Below are 22,433 nucleotides of genomic sequence, written 5' to 3'. Positions count from 1 at the left end.
AAGAACCAAAGTTCTTGGTAAATTGAAAATCCAGTATTAGAGTATGGCTAATAAATTCTCATATTAGAGTATGCCTAATAAAGTACTTTTATTTATCAGTGGCCACTTTAAACTGTATAGTTAACTGTATAGTTAATACCTATACAGTATTGGCAAATGAACAAATGAAAAGAGCAATGTTGTGTTTGATTTTTTTAGATCTTGCAAAAGGGACTGTTGGATATTTATCCTACGGTTGGGTAGGTAATATATAGAAAAACTATGCTTGTGACTTTAAATGATATAAGAAAAATGATTGGCTGTGCTATTATCAGGCAGCCATAAAAGTATACAGGAAGCCCGGGAGCTCCTGCTCCTGCTATTTGATGATTGATCTCCTGAAGAGGGACTGTGTGTGACTGAAGAGAACTGTAAGCAAACTATGTTTTGTGTTGGAGAGTGATTATTCGAAGACGTGTTATCATTGTTTTGAGAAACCAAGTTTGTTTTTTCACTAAGAGTAAAGAATGTTTTTTTTTTCCCACCGTTCAGAGTCTGTGAGTATCTGTGTGTTTAACCAGCAACGTATCTCTTTGCTGTCCGGTCCATTGCCTACTATGCAGAGGGAAGTTTTACCCTCAACAGGGACAACATCTGTTTTTGAATTTAGTCTGGAGTCTACATACAGCATGTTGCAATGAGCGCCTTCTTAGATTTGAGGCTACTATAAAGACCAACCTACCACTTTATAAAAGTATGAGAGAGAAATATTGTCATTGACAAAGTTTCCTGGCATAGAGAAGGCCAGCCAGGCACCGCTACTCATTGTGACCAAATGCTTCAACTAGGAGCAGTAAATAACCATGGACTCTCTTCTAAGTCTGTCCTATAGTATGCTAGTTTTGGATGCCACTGTAGCCTTGTTAATTTATTTTTTAATTCATAGGATAAGTGTTGTAATCTAAGAAATACGAATTGGAGCAGAGGCTCAAACATAGATTAGGAAAAGGTAATTTTTTCCAGCCAGTGGGCCAGATTCCTTTTTATATCCCTTTCAAGGGCTATATGATGTTATTGCCCAGGTAAAGACACACAAAAATGACACAGTAGTCTAGCCATAGGAGTAAATCCAGCTTCTTCACTTCATTGTAATTCCACGGTATTCCACTTCATTCCACTGTAAGGTCACTATTTTCTTTAGAATCGTGTTTCCTAGTCTACCTGTCATTGACACTTTCTTAGAATTGTTGAAAAATCAAAAGATTCTATTTCACTAGTAGGATCTTTAGACTAAAATTACTGAATTTTGACATTGATTCTTTCTGATCACTTTGAAACCAAATTTAATAATTATTTTTATGAAGGGGCATTTCCTTCTTGTGGTACCTTTTATGTTATATTTGCTACATGTATCAGGTACATTTATGTCCAAGTAAATTCACAGTAAATTTGATGGATGTGTCTGTAAAACATTTGGTATGGAAGTAAACAACTAAATTTTGATTCTATCTTTCATTAGAGGTCTTAATGATTGCTTTTTAGAAAAATCACAATTTCTCAACTTGAACGGCACTTACAACTGTTGTATTTAAATTACTGAACAGGAATGCTGGTTGTATAAAGTAAGCATTTGCATCCATTATTTATTTGTTTGTTTGTTTGTTTGTTTATGGCAGGTTAAACGAAATGTGTATGACCTGACTAGTATCCCTGTTCGTCATCAATATTGGGAAGGCTGGCCTGCTTCTGCTACAGATGACTCAGTAAGTAATAATTACCATAAATGCAAGTGTTTTTTTCTAACCCATATTGTAGTTTTCTGTTGGAAATGTTTATTACATTTCAAAAATATTTCTATGCAAATATGTTTTGTAATTTAGAACAATGTTTTTGTGTCAACCTTGATTCCAGTTGATTTCATACCTATGTACTTTTAAGAATATTGAAGCAGTTTACCATTATCTTCTTCCAGATCTTTTCTTTTTTGTGGCATTTCCTGGTATCTTTTATCCAATTACTAAATATCCTGCTATGTTTAGCTTTTCACGATCAGCCAAGAATGGCCAGATGCTCTAATTTATGGATGTCAAACTTGAGCTGTCATATTGCCATCACGTGACGTATTGCAATATTTTTTCCCTTCACAGAGCTGGGGTGGGCGTGGCCTGCATGTGACGCATCCGGCCCATGTGCCGCCAGTTTGACACTCCTGCTCTAATTTATCTGACTAGTAGTACATTAAAGCAACTGAACCATTAATTTATGGCTTCTAAATTAGGAGAAAATTCTTAATACAGATTTTTATAGTAAAAACAACAGTTGATATGCTTTGTGATATGATTATAAGTCCTTGAAGACATGGTTTTGTCAGTGGGCTTGGAGACCCCATTTGGAGCTGATCAAATGGTTTGCCTTCTTCTGTTGCCGCTGCCACTGGAACGGTTGAGAGTAAATGGGGTTTAAATTGTGGATTTTTAATGATTAGTTTTTAATGTTGTACATCTTCCGGAGTCGTTGTGTACATTGTTGAATGAATGAGTGAGTGAGTGAGTGAGTGAGTGAGTGAGTGGGTGGGTGGGTGGGTGGGTGGGTGGGTGGGTGAGTGAGTGAGTGAATGAATGAATGAATGAATGAATGAATGAATGAATGAATGATGAATGAATGAATGAATGAATGAATGAATGAATAAATATCATTTGGTAAACTACTTTTTCAATTGCTCTTGACAACACCTGATCAGTGAATCAGACAGTATTCTTCCATGATGGTCTTGCAAGAAGATACCACAAGTGCTTAGTCTTGTATATATCTATTGGGGAATATGTTTCATGAAATGTGAGACTATTTTTTAAAAAAGTCATGTTGTTTTATACATTTTTGTTACCATTTATGTAGGTTTACATAAACACTTGTGAAAAGAGATCACAAGAAGGAGGGAAATGTATTTATTGTTCTTTTGTACAAAGAGACAATTAGTACATAGATTAACAAGGTTAAAAGGGACCTTGGAGGTCTTCTAACCCAATCCTTGCTCAAGCAGGAGACCCTGTTCCTGACAAGTGGTTGTCCAATTTCTTCTTGAAAACCTCCAGTGCCAGAGCACTCACAATTTCTGGAGAAAAGTGGGGTTAATTGTTTTCATTGTCAGGAAATTTCTCCTTAGTTCTAGGTTGGATCTCTCTTTAATGATTTTTCACCCATTACTTCTTCTCTTGCCCTCATATCTGTTCTCTTTGGAGAACAGATTGACCCTCTCTTCTCCTTCAGGCCTTCAAATATTGGAAGACTGCTATCATGTCGCCCCTAGTCCTTCTCTTTGTTAGACTAGTTCTCCCAAACATTCGTTGTATGGTTTAGCCTCCAGATCCCTTATCATCTTTGTTGCTCTTCTCTGTACTCATTCTAGGGTCTTAGCATCTTTTTTGCATCATGGGTGGCCTGTAATATATACCTATGGCAATATCATTCTTTTTCCTTTTATATTAATCCATGTGCATTCAACAAAGCTTTCAGCCTTGTTTTTGTTCATTTCTGTAGAGGTGTAGTGATTTCTTACATATAATGTAACTCCACCTCCTCTTTTGAGTTTTTTTTAACAATCTGTATCCTTCTAGCAATACATTCCCATCATAAGTTTCATCCACCAAGTTTTGGTAATTATAACAATATTGTAACTGCCCTCTGTACTAAGACAAAGGGTTCACCCTATTTGTTCATATTGTTTATCTATTGAAATACATGCATATTGTTGTAAATTGAAAGTTGTCTTCAATATGTAAGACAATTCACCTAAAACAGATGTTTCTGGGTGAAGTAGAGACATTCCACATTATCTGCAATTTGATATGTAGCATGTTATAAAATAGTTGTCACACTTTTTAAGTTCACTTAGATTCTGAGGGCAAAAAATGGCTGTTCACTGCTGTACATTTGGCACAAGAGTGCCACATTGGTATTTTCAGGGAAAGTAGCTAGTCCTTGTATTGGATGTAGAACTGAAGCTTTTGACAAAAACAAACATAGACAAGGTTAATTGCAACCTCTGAAATATATTGGTGTATTGTCATCTGTTGCTAGTTGAGTTTAGGCCAGAAAGGATTTGAAAACCCATGATTTCTAATCCAAATACCAGCAGCTGTTTGGAAAGTAGCCAACTAAACAAAAAGGAAAAGCTTTTCTGTATGATAGGATGTCCAGCTTGAATAAAACACACAAATCTATTTTAAACTCTGTTTTAACAAGTGACAATGTTGCAGGTGATTTTCTTTTTCCTTTTCAAGTTTAATGAAATTGGTGATTGTTAAGTCATCTGCTTTTCAAGCAAATGAGTCTAGAAAGCTCCCTGCTTGAAACTACTGCAGCTGAGCCCCGTCAGCTGTGTAAACATTTCTGAATGTGTTACTCCCAAAAATATAATTAATTTTTATCTGAAATTAGAACCTCCAACTTAATATTTATGAAGATTTAATTTTAGTAATAACAGTCTGAACAATTGCCCCTCTTTTGCTGTTTATAAAGTTTGTTTCTAAGTTTTAAGTGTTGGTTTCTCCCTTTTTAAAATTCCAGGCTTTTTAGAAATAGCTTAATTTTAATAAATGTCTCAGTGATGGCTCAGTGATATTAATCGTAACTTCTAATAACGAAAGAGTTAAAAATAGACTTGATTAGAATACTTTTAATTTACATTTCATACAGCATAAAAATACTTTGTTATACCACAGGAGGTTTTTTCAGTACAGTTCTCGTTAACCTTTGCCTTAGCAAACAGGCAACTAAATAAACTTCCAATAATTAGATTCTGTGTAATCGAGCCTCCTATGAACCTAATAAGCTTCATTCTTCTGCATTAAATGCAGAAATGCATCAAAGTCAAGAGACTTTTTAAAAGCACTACTGCTCCTCCCTTTGGAATGATAGCACGTTCTTTGTTTGCTATTTTTAGTCTAATAAAATATAGGGTGCAGACTGAGTAGTCAATAATGACTTCAAAAAAATTTTTTTTGCACACTTGCACAAAGAAAATAGGGAATATTTGAGCCAATAAGGGAATATTTTCATGCTGTATCAGTTTAACTGAGAAACAAGGAGCTTGCAAAATTGTTAAAATGCCATTTTACACTTTAAGAATGGCTTTTTAGTTTCTATAAAATATAAACATTACTAGCACTGGAAGTGTATAATTGCTTCATTTCATTATAACATAAGCACAGTTCCTGATTTCCACTTACTGGCTCAATTTTCAGATGTAGTATTTTGGAAGAAATATTTGATACCAGAAGCTTTACTTGCATGATTTGTGGTTCTGATATCTGCTATTGTCTGATGTTGTCATCACATATGTGGAGATTTATTTAGCCTTTTTTTTTTTACTTAAACCATTCTCTTATGGAACATAATATATCTTATTGTGATGAGACTTAAAATAGAAACACATTTTAAAAATTATTAATACCTAATGGAATAATTACAAGGAACAATTTAATGTTTTAAACAGTTACCATAGAAAAACACATATTCCAGAAGGATGTTTTCTTTTGCTCTTTTTCTCAGTTAAATTTCTCAGTTGTGGTTTTTTTCTAAATGAAAGAAATTCTTTGGATGCACATTTCTGCAGTCTGTTAACAAAGTGGTAAACAGTATTTCCTTGTGCTCAATCAAGTGGCATTTACGGCATTTAGCATGATCGAGTAATAGTTTACTTTTTGTAGACTAATAATGTTAATGTTTGGATTGGGTAGGCCTTGGTTTAAAGTCCTATTTTAGCCTATTCCAACAGGTAAGGAATATACTCGTTCGCCATATTGGCATTACTTAGAAGTACATATATAAAACAATTTAGTCTCACTTTCAGTTCTACATTAGTAACAGCAGACTCACAGAAAGAAAGAAGGGAGAAGAGTTATTTTATTTGTTTTTTTTTTTGTATCTTACCTTTATTATTTTTACAAATAACTCAAGGCGATGAACAGATCTAACATATCTTCCCCCTACCTCTATTTTCCCCACATCCTCAACCCTGTGAAATGGTTGGACTGAGAGAGAATGACTGGCCCAAAGTCACCCAGCTGGCTTTCATGACTCAGGCAGGGTGGACTGAACTTTCTAGCAGATTGTGGCAATATTCAAACAGCTGGAAAGTTAGAATTGTCCAGTAGCTCCACCATCATCATCACTTGCCTTTTTCTCATTGGAATTTCTTTAGGAGTTAAAATTGTGACTTTTCCTCTTCTTTCTGTTCCTTCTCCATCTCCAAGAAGTAAAGCAGAGAACAGAAAATAGATGGTGCTTCTCAGTACTATCTACCACTAGAATTTATTTACAGGATATTATGGGAAGCCAACTAAAGTTAGCAAAATTTCAGGATGACAGTCCTTATAGCTTTAAACAAAAATTTGGAATTTTGGAGCAAAGGTTGATTATTGATTCAGGTTTTCACTTCAGCAGAAATATTATAGGTTACAGAACATGAGAGTATGATTCCGTTTTATAACGCTTGCTTTATGTGGAAAGTTAAAATAAATCTAGAAGCAAATATAACTCTTATCACATTGGATTTCATAGAAAAAAAATATTTGGGGATAAAAAATAGAAGATAATCTAAATGGTGTCAATTTTATATGCAGCCCAGAGATTAATGTTATTTCTCTTGGAGAATGCATTGTGTGAAATAGAATGCTTTTCTGTTGACTGTATAAAAAAAGACTAATATGTAAGCCTTTGGTTTTGGAATAAAAAATAGAATTTGAATTCCAGTACTTTTCCTCTAACAAAGATCAAACAAAGGGATTAGATTCTTGTAGACTATCTTACCTATTGTGTATTTATCATTCCTACACAATGTTTGAGATTAGCATAAAAAACGTAGATTAAAAAACGCCTGTCCATTAACTCACACCTATCCTGCCTTGGTAGCCTCATCTAATCTACCCTTGTCCTGTGGGTATTATTATACTAGAAACGTATCAGCCTTCTCTATTTTGGGTTACTTACTTAATAACAGTGATACAGTGGTGAAGATGTTGGACTAGAACTACAGAGACTCTTAAATTTAGAAACTTTCTAGGTAACTTCAGCCAGTCTCTTCTCTTTAGCCCAACCTCCCTCATGCACTTGTTCCTGTGCAGATAAAATAAAATCACTTTGATATCCTGAATATAAATCTCTCAAAAATAAATAATGCCCTGTGCTGTTAATTGTTATTTTGATCTGTATTGCTGCTGCTTTCATGCAGAACCTGAAAGCATGTCTCAATTTAGTTATGCTTGGCTATTGCTTTTGCTGGAACTCAGCTACTCTGAAGATTAGAAATATAAATATAGCCTTGTACTGAGATGTTAAAAGTCTAGCAAGAGCTGGTCATGGAATCATTTTATTAATTTGTTATATTCCATTTTAATAGAACTCATTATGAAACAATATCCCATTCACTTGATGGCTAGATCTAGACTTGTAGATCTAATTTAACAAGGTCACCATGTCTACTTCTTCAGCCAGCTTTTCCAACAGAATGCTGTACTTCAATATTTTAGGTAGCACCACTTTGTACAGCAGAAAGCACATTATTGATTTCAAAAAAGTTATTACATTCCCTTCTGATAACTTTATTTCTGAAGATTATCTTAAACAACAGTCTTCTATTTATGTTGCCAAGACATGAGCTGCTGCATTTGAACTTTAACCAAATGAATAAATTATGGATGGTTAATTTTTCCAAATGTCTTTGGCACATGTGCATACAGTAGGGCAAAAAAGTATTTAGTCAGCCACCAATTGTGCAAGTTCTCCCACTTAAAAAGATGAGAGAGGCCTGTAATTGACATCATAGGTAGACCTCAACTATGAGAGACAAAATGAGAAAACAAATACAGACAATCACATTGTCTGATTTGGAAAGAATTTATTTGCAAATTATGGTGGAAAATAAGTATTTGATCAATATCAAAAGTTCATCTCAATACTTTGTTATATATCCTTTGTTGGCAATGACATAGGTCAAACGTTTTCTGTAAGTCTTCACAAGGTTGGCACACACTGTTGCTGGTATGTTGGCACATTCCTCCATGCAGATCTCCTCTAGAGCAGTGATGTTTTGGGGCTGTTGCTGGGCAACACGGACTTTCAACTCCCTCCAAAGGTTTTCTATGGGGTTGAGATCTGGAGACTGGCTAGGCCACTCCAGGACCTTGAAATGCTTCTTACGAAGCCACTCCTTCGTTGCCCGGGCGGTGCGTTTGGGATCATTGTCATGCTGAAAGACCCAGCCACCTTTCATCTTCAATGCCCTTGCTGATGGAAGGAGGTTTGCACTCAAAATCTCACGATACATGGCCCCATTCATTCTTTCCTGTACACGGATCAGTCGTCCTGGTCCCTTTGCAGAGAAACAGCCCCAAAGCATGATGTTGCCACCCCCATGCTTCACAGTAGGTATGGTGTTCTTTGGATGCAACTTAGCATTCTCTCTCCTCCAAACACGACGAGTTGTGTTTCTACCAAACAGTTCTATTTTGGTTTCATCTGACCATATGACATTCTCCCAATCCTCTTCTGGATCATCCAAATGCTCTCTAGCAAACTTCAGATGGGCCCAGACATGTACTGGCTTAAGCAGGGGGACACGTCTGGCGCTGCAGGATCTGAGTCCCTGGGAGCGTAGTGTGTTACTGATGGTAGCCTTTGTTACGTTGGTCCCAGCTCTCTGCAGGTCATTCACTAGGTCCCCCTGTGTGGTTCTGGGATTTTTGCTCACTGTTCTTGTGATCATTTTGACCCCACGGGATGAGATCTTGCGTGAAGCCCCAGATCAAGGGAGATTATCAGTGGTGTTGTATGTCTTCCATTTTCTAATTATTGCTCCCACAGTTGATTTCTTCACACCAAGCTGCTTGCCTATTGTAGATTCAGTCTTCCCAGCCTGGTGCAGATCTACAATTTTGTTTCTGGTGTCCTTCGACAGCTCTTTGGTCTTCACCATAGTGGAGTTTGGAGTGTGACTGTTTGAGGTTGTGGACAGGTGTCTTTTATACTGATAACAAGTTCAAACAGGTGCCATTGATACAGGTAATGAGTGGAGGACAGAGGAGCCTCTTAAAGAAGAAGTTACAGGTCTGTGAGAACCAGAAATCTTGCTTGTTTGTAGGTGACCAAATATTTATTTTCCACCATAATTTGCAAATAAATTCTTTCCAAATAAGACAATGTGATTGTCTGGATTTGTTTTCTCATTTTGTCTCTCATAGTTGAGGTCTACCTATGATGACAATTACAGACCTCTCTCATCTTTTTAAGTGGGAGAACTTGCACAATTGGTGACTGAGTAAATCCTTTTTTGCCCCACTGAATATGCTGATATGTAACCCATTTTTGTTCAGTAGGGAACAAAAACTTCTGTTTTCTTTCTAACTTCAATAATATCCTAGGATAATTTCTCTGAAGAATTTGTACCGTATAGTACCCATATATTTCTGACTAGTTTGAATAATGCTACTGGGGCTTTACCAACTACCTATTAATGTGAAAATTTACTGACATAGCTAAATATATCCTGAATCCCCTGAATACTGCTTCATGCATGTAGCATCTATACAGTATATGTTTTTGGGGTGAACCATGTCATAGAACACAGTACATGGCTGAATCCAACTTCTTGGAAAAATGCATTAGCTAATGACTTGACAGGAAAAGCTTTTACTTGGAGATCATGAAACTATTCTTTTTGTCTATTTTTAGTACTGTAAAGACCTATTGCCCTTAACTGATATATTGATACCGATATGTTTTGAAAAATGAAATGGTGGCCTTTTCACTGCTTTTTAGATGAATTGGAGCTGTCCATATCAGTTGCTCTTGGCTGGCAAAAATCTGCTTAACGGCTGCTGGTTCTAAACGCATTACATCGGTGATATCAATGTTGTTTCCTGTACTGTTTTCATCTTAATCATACTACTTGTAGATATGGGTTTTTTCATAGGTTGTCTTGATTTTAGGGCAGGATGGTGCTGTGTGTGTGTGTGTGTGTGTAATCTACAATATGTATCAGACATTTAGGAAAAACCGCTCCTACCGTATAGTAAAACAGTTGTTTTCTTCTCTGCATTGTTTACTTACTGCCAATTGTGATCGGTTCAAAATAAGCTGTTATACAGTTTATTACTTTCCAATTTGAATGATTTGAATTCAGAAGTCTAAAAGAGATAAAATTACCAGCAGCTCTTTGAGTGGCAGTTGCATATCAAACCTCGCGGGGGTTTGACAGACAACGAATATCGTTATTAGATGCTTTTTCCATAATTGCTGACATTTATCCAGTGTTTCACAGTATTTGCTAATGTATTAATGCAGTCAATCTCTGAGAGTCTGCACATGCCTTTTTAGCCCTGGCTTTTATGGGATTCTTAAATTCATAGACCCATGGATACTTATTCCCTGCTGGTTGCCGTAGTGACAGAGCTCAGAGATAAGCCACGACAGAGCCCTTTTGTGATTGCTTTTCAGGTGACATTCAGCGGCAGCTTGAGTAGAGTGTCCTTTTATAGTTCCTGTAATTCAGAAAATGATAACTGCTTAGAAGAGAGGGCTCTAGACTGCTCCCGGCGGGATTTTCGTTTGCTACGCTACTTCGTACTAACACCATTCTGATAAAGTTCTTATTATTGTGGAGATTTCAGAGTAGAAAGGAACTGAATTAATTATGACAGGTTGGAAAGTACAGAGTAGGTGCTACAGATTTAAACTTTAAAGTTGCAGCACTGTTCATAGTTCTAGCCATGCAAAGTCATAGTAGTTTCTTTTAAGCAGCTGAAAAAAAATGTTTAATTTGGGGTCTTAGCTAGGGACCAGGTAAATAACTAGAAAGTCAGTCCAAGTAGAAACCCCTGAAATTAATATAATTAATGGATGTTCTCTTATAAAATAAGAACCTGTATTGTCAGAATTGAATTATTAACAGTAGAAATTATACTACCCAAAGCGAGTATAGGGTATTTGCAAAAATGAAGGGTCAGAGTCCAAAGAGTGATATAATTGAACTCTACATTCCCATCAGAGTGTTTGGTTTTGTTTGCTTTTTTAAAATATCAGTAACAGTTCTTTCAACTATTGCAGCCACTATAAAAAATAAACTTCTGCCACAAAGCAGGAAAAAAACAAAAGTGTTTGGAGATGCCCAGTAGAACTGTTAGCATTTGAGGCTTCCATTTACCTAAAAATCTTTGCATAAATAAATAAAAGTTAAGTAGAACTCAATACGGGTTTAACATGAAGGTTCAGCTTATAAGCTTATTTGGAGAAAAGGATAATTGTCTGAGATAAAAAGCTGTACCACATAGATTCTATGAACATTTTTGAAGAAGCACCTCCCATAATGAAAGCCATATAATGTTAAATTATTTAAACTTTTCACAGGCAATTTGTCAAGAATATTTCATATCCCTGGGAGATGTCATTGTAGTCATTAAACAAGAAAGTTTTATCAAATCTTTGATGTTTGTAATTATTGGCAAAAGCCAATTATGCACTATTCTTTGTCACAGGTAAATTATAGCAGTTCTTTATTTTTAACAAAATTGTGGCATATATAGCAACCCCAAACTCCACTGTATATATATTCTGCTAATATTACCATAATATCTTTGCTGTTTGATTGGCTCAACCTCCCCCCACCCCAAGTGCTCATGAACAATTGATGTAAGGGAGTGAAATATTTGTAGGCAGATTATAAGTTCAAAAATATTAATACCCATATTTTTAATAGCTTGTATTTACAGAAATACCAAATGTTGAGTTGTTTTTTCAGATCTTATGGTTATTAATATGAACAGTTGCCTAAAATTATATTCTAATCTTTGGCTACATTACACATTTCTTCTTGGTGTCTAGGGACCGTTCTTTCAGTGTTGGAGTATTTAATGAATCAAAATGGAATGTGTTGAAATGTTTCGGAATTGTGTTATTGAAAATAATACCCCTTAGACGTGATAGTTTATTTCATCTCTGTGATGACATATTCACAAAACTCATTAAAAGAATGCCCAAGCTTGCAATTATTAGACAAAGAGTGACTCACTGATATTGCTGCAGGGATTTAACACTTCAGTGTAGCCTTCAGTTTCTATTAAGTTCGTTATATTAACATAACCTGCAAATTGAAATATAACAGGTCCAATCACAGATATTAATGTATATGGTAGGCTCAGATACAAATTGAGGTTAGCCATAGCTTTACACATGTCATTATAAAAAAAACCCCAACTTGACCCACTCCTATACTTTAGGAGATAAATGATCCAAAACTCTCTTCCCTTGTGATTTATCTTTTCTTCATATTGACAGATTGAAATTTACATTTCTGGAATTCCGAAAGAAAAGCAGCCTAAGCTACTTCTGTAGAAGATTTACGCCTATCCAACATAGTTATTATTATTAGAAATATACTTGAATCTCATTGGTATATGAAATTGTGAGCTTCCTTTTACATCATTTAAAAAGCTAACATATTGTTCACTTATTCTGAATAATCTTGATTACCAGGAAAGTTTGACATATTTACCTTGTAAAATAAAGCACAGTCATATGACCCACTTAATGATTGCATCACTTAGCACTGGAAGTTTTGGCCCAATTGTGATCGTAAATCAAGGACTACCCGTAGTCCTGAAAGACATTTCAAGTACCAGTGTGTGTTCATATTCGTAGAAAGTGTAAGTTGGAGCAAACATAAACCCCATGTACTAATGCCTTGCCAGAATACATACAATATTATTTGGATTTTCTTTTCTAACTGAACTAGAAGTTTTAAAGAAGAAGTAACAGAGCATTCAGCTAACCTGAAATTTAATTTGAGAAAGAGAGAAGAACTAATAAAAAAGACATGCTGTTAATGGGTTATACAAAATCTGTGCGCTGCATCTGGCATTGAGCATCCTAGCATTAAGCTAACTGTGAAGACATGGAGCAGAGTTTCCTCCTTGTAAAGTTATCAAAACTTTCTCTTCTGAAGAACAGTGTAATGTTGTTACTTAGGATGGGTGTAATATTTGCTGCATATTCTAACGTGATTGGTTTAATCTATATTTCAAAGCATATTTTAATTCAATTAATGAAACTTATATCCCAGTGCAAACAAAAGGACTCTTGGAAATTTAAAGTATATATAAAACACACTGTCAGGTTAAAAGCTAATCTGAATAAATATAACAATAATCAATTAAAACCCAATACAAAAACATAAAACACAGAATATAAAAAAATGAAAGAAAAACACAGGGAAACATGAGGGAAAAAAAGTAACTAGGAAACAAGAAGGCATCAAACGTAAACTTAAGAAAAGGCCCTCTGAAATAATTCAGTTTTTAACATTTTCTGGAAAGCCAGCAAGGGGGAGACCAACCTGATGACCATCAAGAGGCTGTTCAAAGCATTGATGCTCCTATAGAGAAGGAGCATCTTCTAGCTTCAATCTCTCAAGCTCTAAAAAAGGTGGGATAGAACTAGCTGTTTTAAGGTCAAGCCAATATTGGTTGGAGCAAATGATCCTGTAGGTACCCAGGTAACAAGCCATAAAGATCAAAACTAGCACATTCCATTGTACACGGGAACTTGTTAATAGCCAGTGCAGGATCTACAGAATCGTATGTTCCTAATGATGAGATCAGGACACACACACATTCTGGACCAATCACAGTTTTTGACTAATGTTTTAAGGGCAGCCCCCATGCAATGTGCCCTGCAGTAATCTAGATGGGTGATAATGAAGAAGCAAACTTCATGACATTAGAGAGCCCCGGTGTGGATTCAACAACTATGTTACTAAGGTTCAGCTTCAGACTATTCTCCCCCATAGAGAAACATAGCCACAAGTACTACAAAGGATGATAACAACATCTCCCTTACAGCATATCTATATCCTTCAGTTACCTTCTGTCTGCAGAATATGAGTTTTGTGTATTTGTCTATGTATCTATTTGTGTGTGTGTGTGTGTGTGTGTGTGTGCTCACACATGCACATTTCTGTCTCTATTATAAAATCAGTAAATTAGAATAATAATGCCAGGAAATGTAACAGAATATTTATGAATGCCCAAATAAAATATTCATTTCATTTAAAAACACAGGATTAGTTCTTTATATTAATTTTGATCTTTGTTTAGGATTTCTGCCATGGGAACTCTTTCCTAAGTTTCAGAGGAACTTTCTTCAACCTGTATTAAAGGATTTAAATTTCGTATTTGGACACTGTTCTTGGGCTCGAATTAGAAACTTTTCTTCTTCTCTCTCTTTCCTATAAGTTAAACCTGTGATAAGTAATTGTCACACTTAGTGCGTTTGTACAATGCTAATTCGAAGTGACATGTCCAAACTGGCCCTAGTAACATGAAGAAACTTAACAGGTGTGAGGGGTGGATCTTCCCATGGGCTCTGTTGCACTTCTAACTAGAGCAAAACTAGAGAAAAAGTGAAATGAACCTTGAATAAATCTGTCAGCAGTAATTATCTCAGCAGCACTTTATGAGAGGATAAAGTATGCATTGGTGCTGGTGGAACGTGAACACACTTCACTCTAGTGATTGGTGTGGGGGGGCATCCAGTTATTGTTTAAAAATAAAATTTAATGCCTGATGTTATATGTACATTTTTTCATAATAGAAATAAGTTCATTTCTTGTGAAAAGATCAAACTAATTGGTTTCAAAGCATTATGCTAATTGTAGAAACACTACACACTTTTAAAGAGAAATGAAATAATCACTACACATATATGAGATTTTTGGTTAATTTTGTAAAAATTTCAATAGAATTTCCTGTTTTTTGAGAGCTTTGGTGTTCCCACTCAGCATCTTACCCCCTTCTCCCATCATCCTCTCTGATTCACTGCTGAAATGATTACAAGTTCTGTTTCGGTTATCACAGTTTAAGATTTGATCAAACACAATCAAACACAAGGTTATAATTAAGGTTTTGCTTAAATAAACCTTCTTTACAAACTCTGATGAAATTGACTTGTTTCATAGGGGGAAAAAAAGACAGTTGCTGAATTTTAGTAAGAAATTGTACTTAGGAAAAGCAACTGACCTAGAGATGGAAAAGGTCTATGTCAGCCCTGCTGGAGATTAGCTTCATTCTTGAATGAATAATCTAGAAATGATTACTATTTAAAATATATCCAACCACTCTTTTATTAGTTCAGCTTTTAAAAACTAGTGATGAATTATCAAAATATACAAAATGCAAATCTCTCTCTCTCTCTCTCTCTCCCTCCCTCCCTCCCTCCCTCCCCCCTCCCCGCTCTCTCCCTCTCCCTCCTCTTCCCTCCCTCCCTCCCCCCCCCTCTCTCTCTCGCACTGGCAGTCTTAGCATCCTGTTGACTGCTCCACCCCTTGATTTGCATCTAGAATACTGCTGTTCGTACAAACCTTCCTTATTTTGCTCAAATCTTTTTTGACACCGATCATTAAGTTGGTTGGCAATTTGAGAAAATACGAAAACAAAATGCTGTGATGACACATTATACCCTGCCAATGGGCACATAAAACGTGGTGTTTCATATGAACTTGACCTGATTATCAGGCAAAGTATATTTGATTCTACTGCTTCCTACAACAGCTATATCATGATTAAGAGCTTTTTTCATCTGGCTCTGATTCTTTGGAATCAATTCCCTCTGGGTTGGTGCATGTAATTGGCTCACTTAACAGTTTAAAAAAGCACTAAAACTCTCCTTTTTCATAGGTCCTTGTGAAGTTGCTTTAAAACAAACAAACAAACGGTTACCTGTTAGAGTATATGGATTATATAGAACGTAATATTATTAGCTTAGTTTAGAACCTCCTTATTTTATAGGCCTGGGGGCCGGATTTGGCCCACAGGGTGCTTAGATCTGGCCCATGAGGCTGTCCTGGAAACAGTGAAAAACATGGAACCAGCCTATGGTGCCTCTGCCAGCAAAAATGGAGCTCGGGAGGACTGTGCATGGCCCTCCAAGCTTTGTCTTTGGCTGCAGCGACCTCCTGCAACCCTCTGCCAGTGAAAATGGAGCTTGGGAGGGCTGCACGCATCCCTCCTGAGCGCCGTTTTTGCTGGCAGAGTGCTTGGGCCGTCACAGGCACCCCAATATGAGTGACATTGAGCTGGCCATGCCCACTCTGACCACTCCCACCCTGCTCTCCCCAAGGTCAAACACAACCCTGAAGCGGCCCTCAATGAAATTGAGTTTGACACCCTGGCACTATGGTATCAGTTGTTTTACTCTATTACATTTAGTTATAAGTGCATAAATAATAAAACCACAATAAATAAATAAATTATTACCATTAAAGTGTCAACTCGCAAAGCATCCCTGGCCTGCTCTCGAGTTGCCATGGGCAAGGGAGATGGGAAAATGAACTTTCCAGCTGTAGCGAGGGAGCACTTCAGTCAAAACAAAAAGCACATTCCAGCCATCTCTCTGTCAAGGCCATCTTCGCAGTTACCCAGAGTGGCTGGAGGGGAATGATCTCTAAAACTTGCGAAATTGCTTCATTGGAGATTGTGACTGATGATGACACACCTTAGGGGGAGGGGGGAAACAGGGTCAGAGCTGGGATGTAAATTAAGTGGGGTTAGGGTTAGGGTTGGAAAGTGCCGACAGCTCCTAATAAATAACTGGATTTCTTTTGAAGCTTGGCTCAAGGCTCATGATTTAATTAGGGCATTGGGTCGGAACCCTTTCTTTTGCAGAAATAATTGGAATTAGTTTTCATTTGCTCTTTTTAATTTTTAATACTTTCTAGAGGATTATGTTTTTATTTTCTTCCCTACATAATTACCTATGAGTTGGAGGTGGGCATCCTCTTAAATGTGTTGAGGATATGATAACTGTAAAGGTTCTGTACTGTAGATAGCAAATAAATAGATAAGAAATGAAAGTAGTGAAATCAGATTAGATTACCTTCATTTTGAAGCCTGCATGAGTGGAGAGTTCATATCTGCGCGGGAGATCCTTCTTTATAGTGGTTCTCTACAACAATACATCAGGAAATTCCAAAAACTCAATTGGTGAAGTTTTCCTGGATGAAGATATTTTCCTTTGCAGAAATTCACTAAAACTCAAACTGATTTATAAAGATTCATGCCTGTTGAGTTCAGAATTCAATAGTGTCTCAATCTCTGATAGAGAGATTTTGAGTGTTAAAAGAATTTTATTAAGACTGGATTTTTAGATAAGATGTCTATCGTTTTGCAAACATATTGCTTTATTTTACAGGCAATTACTTTTAATTATACTTATTAATTCAATTAATGGTACTTTAATACTTCCCTTATTTGTAGTGTGGCCTCTAGCCATTGTACAAAGATACATGTCTGTTCATGCATGTAAACACGTGGCTTACATGCAAACATTTATTGGATTAAAAAAATCAGGATTGATTTCAGTGGCAGTTAAAAAGTTTTATCAATCACTGGTAAATGTAGGCAGTATATGAAGGATTGTTGTTTTGTCTTTTATTGGGGTGGGAAGGGTTCTCTTAAATTCATAGTTTCCTTTGAATGTTATTATTTTTTAACAACAGCTATTTTGGCAGTGATAGTAATAACTATTAAATTCATTAATGGATTAAAGTGTTAAAATGTATAAAATTGAAATGTTAATATTGCAGACACGTGGATATAAAAATGTAATAACTCTATCTGATATCTTAATTTTCACCAATATTAAATGCCATGTTGGCTTTCCCCCTTCAGTTGTATAAACTTTTAATCTAAAAATGCTTACTGATTACGCTGTTGATTTCAACATTCTAGTAGTTGAAACTCACATTTGACCATATAGGAATGATTCATGCTGATTCCTCTTCCCAATTCCATATCTTGTAAGATATGAATAAAAAAGAGAAAAGAATATTCTGGTTTTTATCTAAAAACCTATTGATCTTATGAAACAAAAGAGCATCAAATGACCAGCACTATGTTCATTTGTCTGTCTTTTCTTAAATGCTCTTACTTTTTAAAGATAGAGTAAGTCTCAGTTTGATAATACTTAGTCATTTAAGATCTATTCTACTAAGCATTCCTAAATCTGGATAAAGCCAGTGAAAATTAGAAGCTATTCATTGTGAGATTTTTGGCTCTAATTACTTAATCACAATGACAAGTGTACTTAAATGTGTTTACATTGGTCACTTTTAGCATGCTACTTAAAAGGTTTGGATATATTTAGCTATATAGGCAAAATTTCACATGAGGAATTTATTTTTCTATACTTGAGCCCAATAACATACTGAACAAAACATGATGAAAATAGCAGTGTCACCATTGCAAAAGCGAATGTAGATTCTGTATTAGGTATGGAAGAGTTTCACTGATAATTGAGCTTGACATAAATGTCTGCATTAATATTTCATTTATTCAAAAATAGCCATTTCCTTTTAACTCTGTGATTTTAAAATTGTGACTAAATTGTTATTTAACCTTGCTACAAGAATGTGTCAGCAGGCTAGTCCAGGCAGGTCAACACTCACTTGGTTAGCTAGCACACTTAATCAGCTTCCTTTAACCTGAAGAAAATTAAGGCTTTTATGAGTTCTAGCATATAAGTGATTAAAAATACCTTGAATAAAAGGATTTTTTCCCAATATATTTGCTAGGCTTTGGACTACATACTAGAGTGACATGGAAGATAGAACATTTTCTGTGTTTTAAATGCAAAAATTAATCAATTTTAAAGGGTTAGTGTAATAAACTGATTTTTGACATAGTACAATTCATTTTTGATGTCTTCGTTTTCAATAATATGTGCATTTTTACCTGGAGGAACTTGATTGCATAGCAGTTTATTAACCAAGAAGGCTATATACCCATATTTACATGGTAGGGAACAGGGGAGATACCTTAAGACAGTTATATATTCATTTGAGTGTCAAAGAAATAGAAAAAGATACAATAAAGGGTTTTTCTACTAAAATGAACCTTGCAATTGAATAATTTATTTCAGCTCATTCTCATACAGTTAAACATCAAACTTCCAGCTTCCAGCTTTACCTTCTGAGGCCAGTTATATTCATCAGTAGATGAACAGATGTTGTTGTTATTGTTAGTTGGGTCGGACACAACTTCGCAACCAACAACAACAAGATGAACAGAACTAGAGTTTAATCTTTTTTTAAGCTGTGAGTCTTTTTTCCTATCCATAGGTTGGTGAACAGTGATTATGGAGTCACAAATTATTCACGTTTCTGCAGTATCTAGATATCTTCCCCTGATAAGATTTTTAAAACATCACCACTAATTCTGTTCAATATCTGTACCCCTGATTCTACTCAGTGTCTGTACTTTTATCCCATCCCATTGTACCTTTCCTGTATCCTAACAGAATACCAGAATAACATACAATATTTGGAAGAGACCTTAGATGTCTTCTAATCCAACCCCCTTCTCAAGGCAAAAAAATGTACACTAGTGGTTCTCAACTTATGACCACAATTGAGCCCAAAATTTATGTTGCTAAGTGAAAAATTTGTTAACTGATTTTTGGCCCCATTTCACGCCACATTTATTAAGTGAATCACTGCAGTTGTTAAATTAGTAATATGGTTGATAAGTGAATCTGGTTTCCCCATTTTTATTTATTTTTTTATTTATATGCCGTCCTCCGGAGACTCAGGGCGGCTTACAATGCATTAAGCAATAGCCTTCATACTTTTGTATATTTTATACAAAGTCAGCTTATTGCCCCCACAAACCGGGTCCTCATTTTACCTACCTTAGAAAGGATGGAAGGCTGAATCAACCTTGAGCCTGGTAAGATTCGAACTCGCAGTAATTGCAGGCAGCTGGAAGCTAAATACTACCTTTAACAGTAGCATTAGTCTGCTGTGCCACTCAGGCTCTTGCTTGTCAGAAGATTGCAAAAGGTGATCACATGACCCCGGGACACAGCAACCGTAATAAATGTGAGTCAGTTGTCAAGCATTTGAATTTAAATCACATAACCATGGAGATGTTGCAATGGTGATAAGTGTGAAAAATGATCATAAGTCGCTTTTTTCAGTGCCACTGTAATTTCGAGTGTCAAGGACTACCTGTACCATTTGAAACAAATAGTTGTCCAATGTTGGAACACACACAAGTTCTGGAGGCATGTCATTCCTCTGTTTAATTGTTCTAAGTGTCAGGAAATTTCTCCTTAATTCTAAATTGTTTCTCCTTGATTAAGTTTACACCCAGTGCTGCTTGTCTTGCTTTCAGATGTTTGGAGAATAGGTTGACCCCTTCTTCTTTGTGGCGGTTCCTTAGATATTGGAACACTGCTATCATGACCTTCTTTTCATTAAACTAGACATACCCAGTTACTGTAAATGTTCTTCATATGTTTTAGCCTCTAGTCCTCTAATTGTTGCTCTTCTCTGCACTCTTTCTAGAATCTCAACATCTTTTTTGTATCATGGTGACTAAAACTGGATGCAATATTTTAAGTATGGTCTTACCATGGCATTATAAAGTGGTATTAACACTTCACATGATTTTGATTCTTACCCTCTGTTAATGCAGCCTAGGATTGCATTGTTTTTTTGGCATACAGCACGCTGCTGGCTCATATTTAAGTAATTGTACATTAGGCCTCCAATATCCCTCTTGCAATTATTACTATTGAACCAGGTATCACCTATTCTGTGAGAGCGAACCTATGGCACGCGTGCCACAGGTGACACGCAGCGTCCTCTCTGTGGGCATGTGAGCTGTCATCCCAGTTCAGCTCCACCACGCATGCATGTGTGCCTCCCACCAACCAGCTGATCGTCAGGTCTCTGCTGCGCATGTGCAGAGGGCCGCACGGGCAGGGCATCTGCAGGGGGTGCACATGCATGCACGGGGGCTGGAGCGTGTACAGGGGGCACACATGTGGGGGGCCATACATGTGGGGGGCACACATGCATTACCTTTTGGGGGTTAGGGGCGCATGCGCACGCATGCGCATGCTTTGACCTATTCTATATCTGTGAATTTGGTTTTTCTTGCCTAAATGTAGAATCTCACTTTTCTCACCATTGAATTTCATTTTGTTAGATTGGGCCCAGTGTTCAAGTCTGTCAAGATCCTTCTGTATCTTGAACCTATCTTCTGGAGTGTTGGCTATTTTTGCCAGCTTGTTTTTGCAAATTTGCAAAAACAAATTTGATGTGTTCCTCTTCTATCTCCTCATCTAACTCATTGATGGAGATATTGAAGAGTACTGGGCCTAAGACAGAGCCTTGGGATACCCCACTGCATACTTCCCTCCATGTAGATGTAGTTCCATTGAGGACTATACACTGAGTGCTGTTGGTCAGCCAGCTACAAATCCATCTGGTGGTGATGCTATCTAACCCACATTTATCAAGTAGTAGGTTGTGTCAAATGCTTTACTGAAGACCAAGTAATTTATATCCACAACATTTTGCTGGTCCACTAATTTTGTCACTTTGTCAAAGAATGCAGTAAGATTTGCTTGACATGATCTGTTTTTGACAAACCTATGTTGGCTTCTGGTTATGGTTTTGTTTGCCTCTAGGTGTTCACAAATTTGTTGTTCGATCATCTTTTCCAGGATCTTCCCAAGTATTCATGTCAGGCTGATAGGGTGTTTTGTTTTGTTTTTTGATAGGTTGGACTATTTTTTTTGTTTTGTGTAAAGACAGATGCAAAAAATGAGTCAAACAGTTCTGCTAGTTAAAATCCCCCATTGCTGTTGTGGTGTGCTTCCTATATACCTTAATTAGCTGATTAGCAAAAAAGTTCATTTATTTTGTCTGTTTGGGTGGGTGGCTTGTGTGGTATACACCTATGGCAATGTCATTCTTTTTTCCTTTTATGTTGACCTAAATGCATTCAAGATGGTTTCGTCATTGTTCTGCTGTATTTCTGTAGAGATATAGTTATTTTTTAAAATATATATAGCACAACTCCACCTCCTCTTTTATTAGTTCTGTTTCTTTCAAACAATTTTAAATCCCTGTACCTGTCCATTCATGGGTTTCATCCCACCAAGTTTCCATAGTGGCAACAATATCATATCTGCCCTCATGTACTTGGATTTCTAGTTCACCCTGTTTATTCTTCATACTTTGGGCATTAGTGTATAGGCATTTGAGTTCTTTTGGACTAACCCTGTGTTTGTTTTCTACATAACCTGTTGTGTCTGAGTTCTCCTTCATCCTTACCATCTGTTTGATTAGTGCACACAATATGGCACACACTATCAAAAGCTTGATTTTTCTTAACAGCAACCGTAATATTCTTAACTGCAAAAACATTTATGTTATAATTACTGGCAAGCCCATTAGTTTTAAATTGCTATCATATCTTTCTCTGAACCTTTTTCTTCTCATCCTAGATTCATATGATCACTCCATGAACAGGAGAGAATTAAAAATGTTCTTATTTTTTAAAAAAGAATGCATCTTGGTATTTATGTCTATTGCAGTTTGATTTTCGATGCTTAAT

General features: G+C 36.3%; 1 protein-coding gene across 1 annotated transcript in view; it reads left to right on the top strand.

Moving 5' to 3' along the window:
* FAF1 (Fas associated factor 1) overlaps window positions 1-22,433 on the top strand; it is a 192,312-nt gene that overhangs the window by 88,415 nt on the left and 81,464 nt on the right. The window contains exon 8 of the mRNA XM_060689911.2: window positions 1,656-1,742. Coding sequence (XP_060545894.1) covers window positions 1,656-1,742 — 87 coding nt within the window. The remainder of the gene's footprint in view (window positions 1-1,655; window positions 1,743-22,433) is intronic.

The sequence above is a fragment of the Pantherophis guttatus genome, chromosome 3 (genome assembly GCF_059756535.1).
Source record: "Pantherophis guttatus breed Tessera chromosome 3, ASM5975653v1, whole genome shotgun sequence".
In the NCBI taxonomy this organism is placed as follows: domain Eukaryota; kingdom Metazoa; phylum Chordata; class Lepidosauria; order Squamata; family Colubridae; genus Pantherophis; species Pantherophis guttatus.
This window is presented reverse-complemented; position numbering and strand designations above follow the sequence as displayed.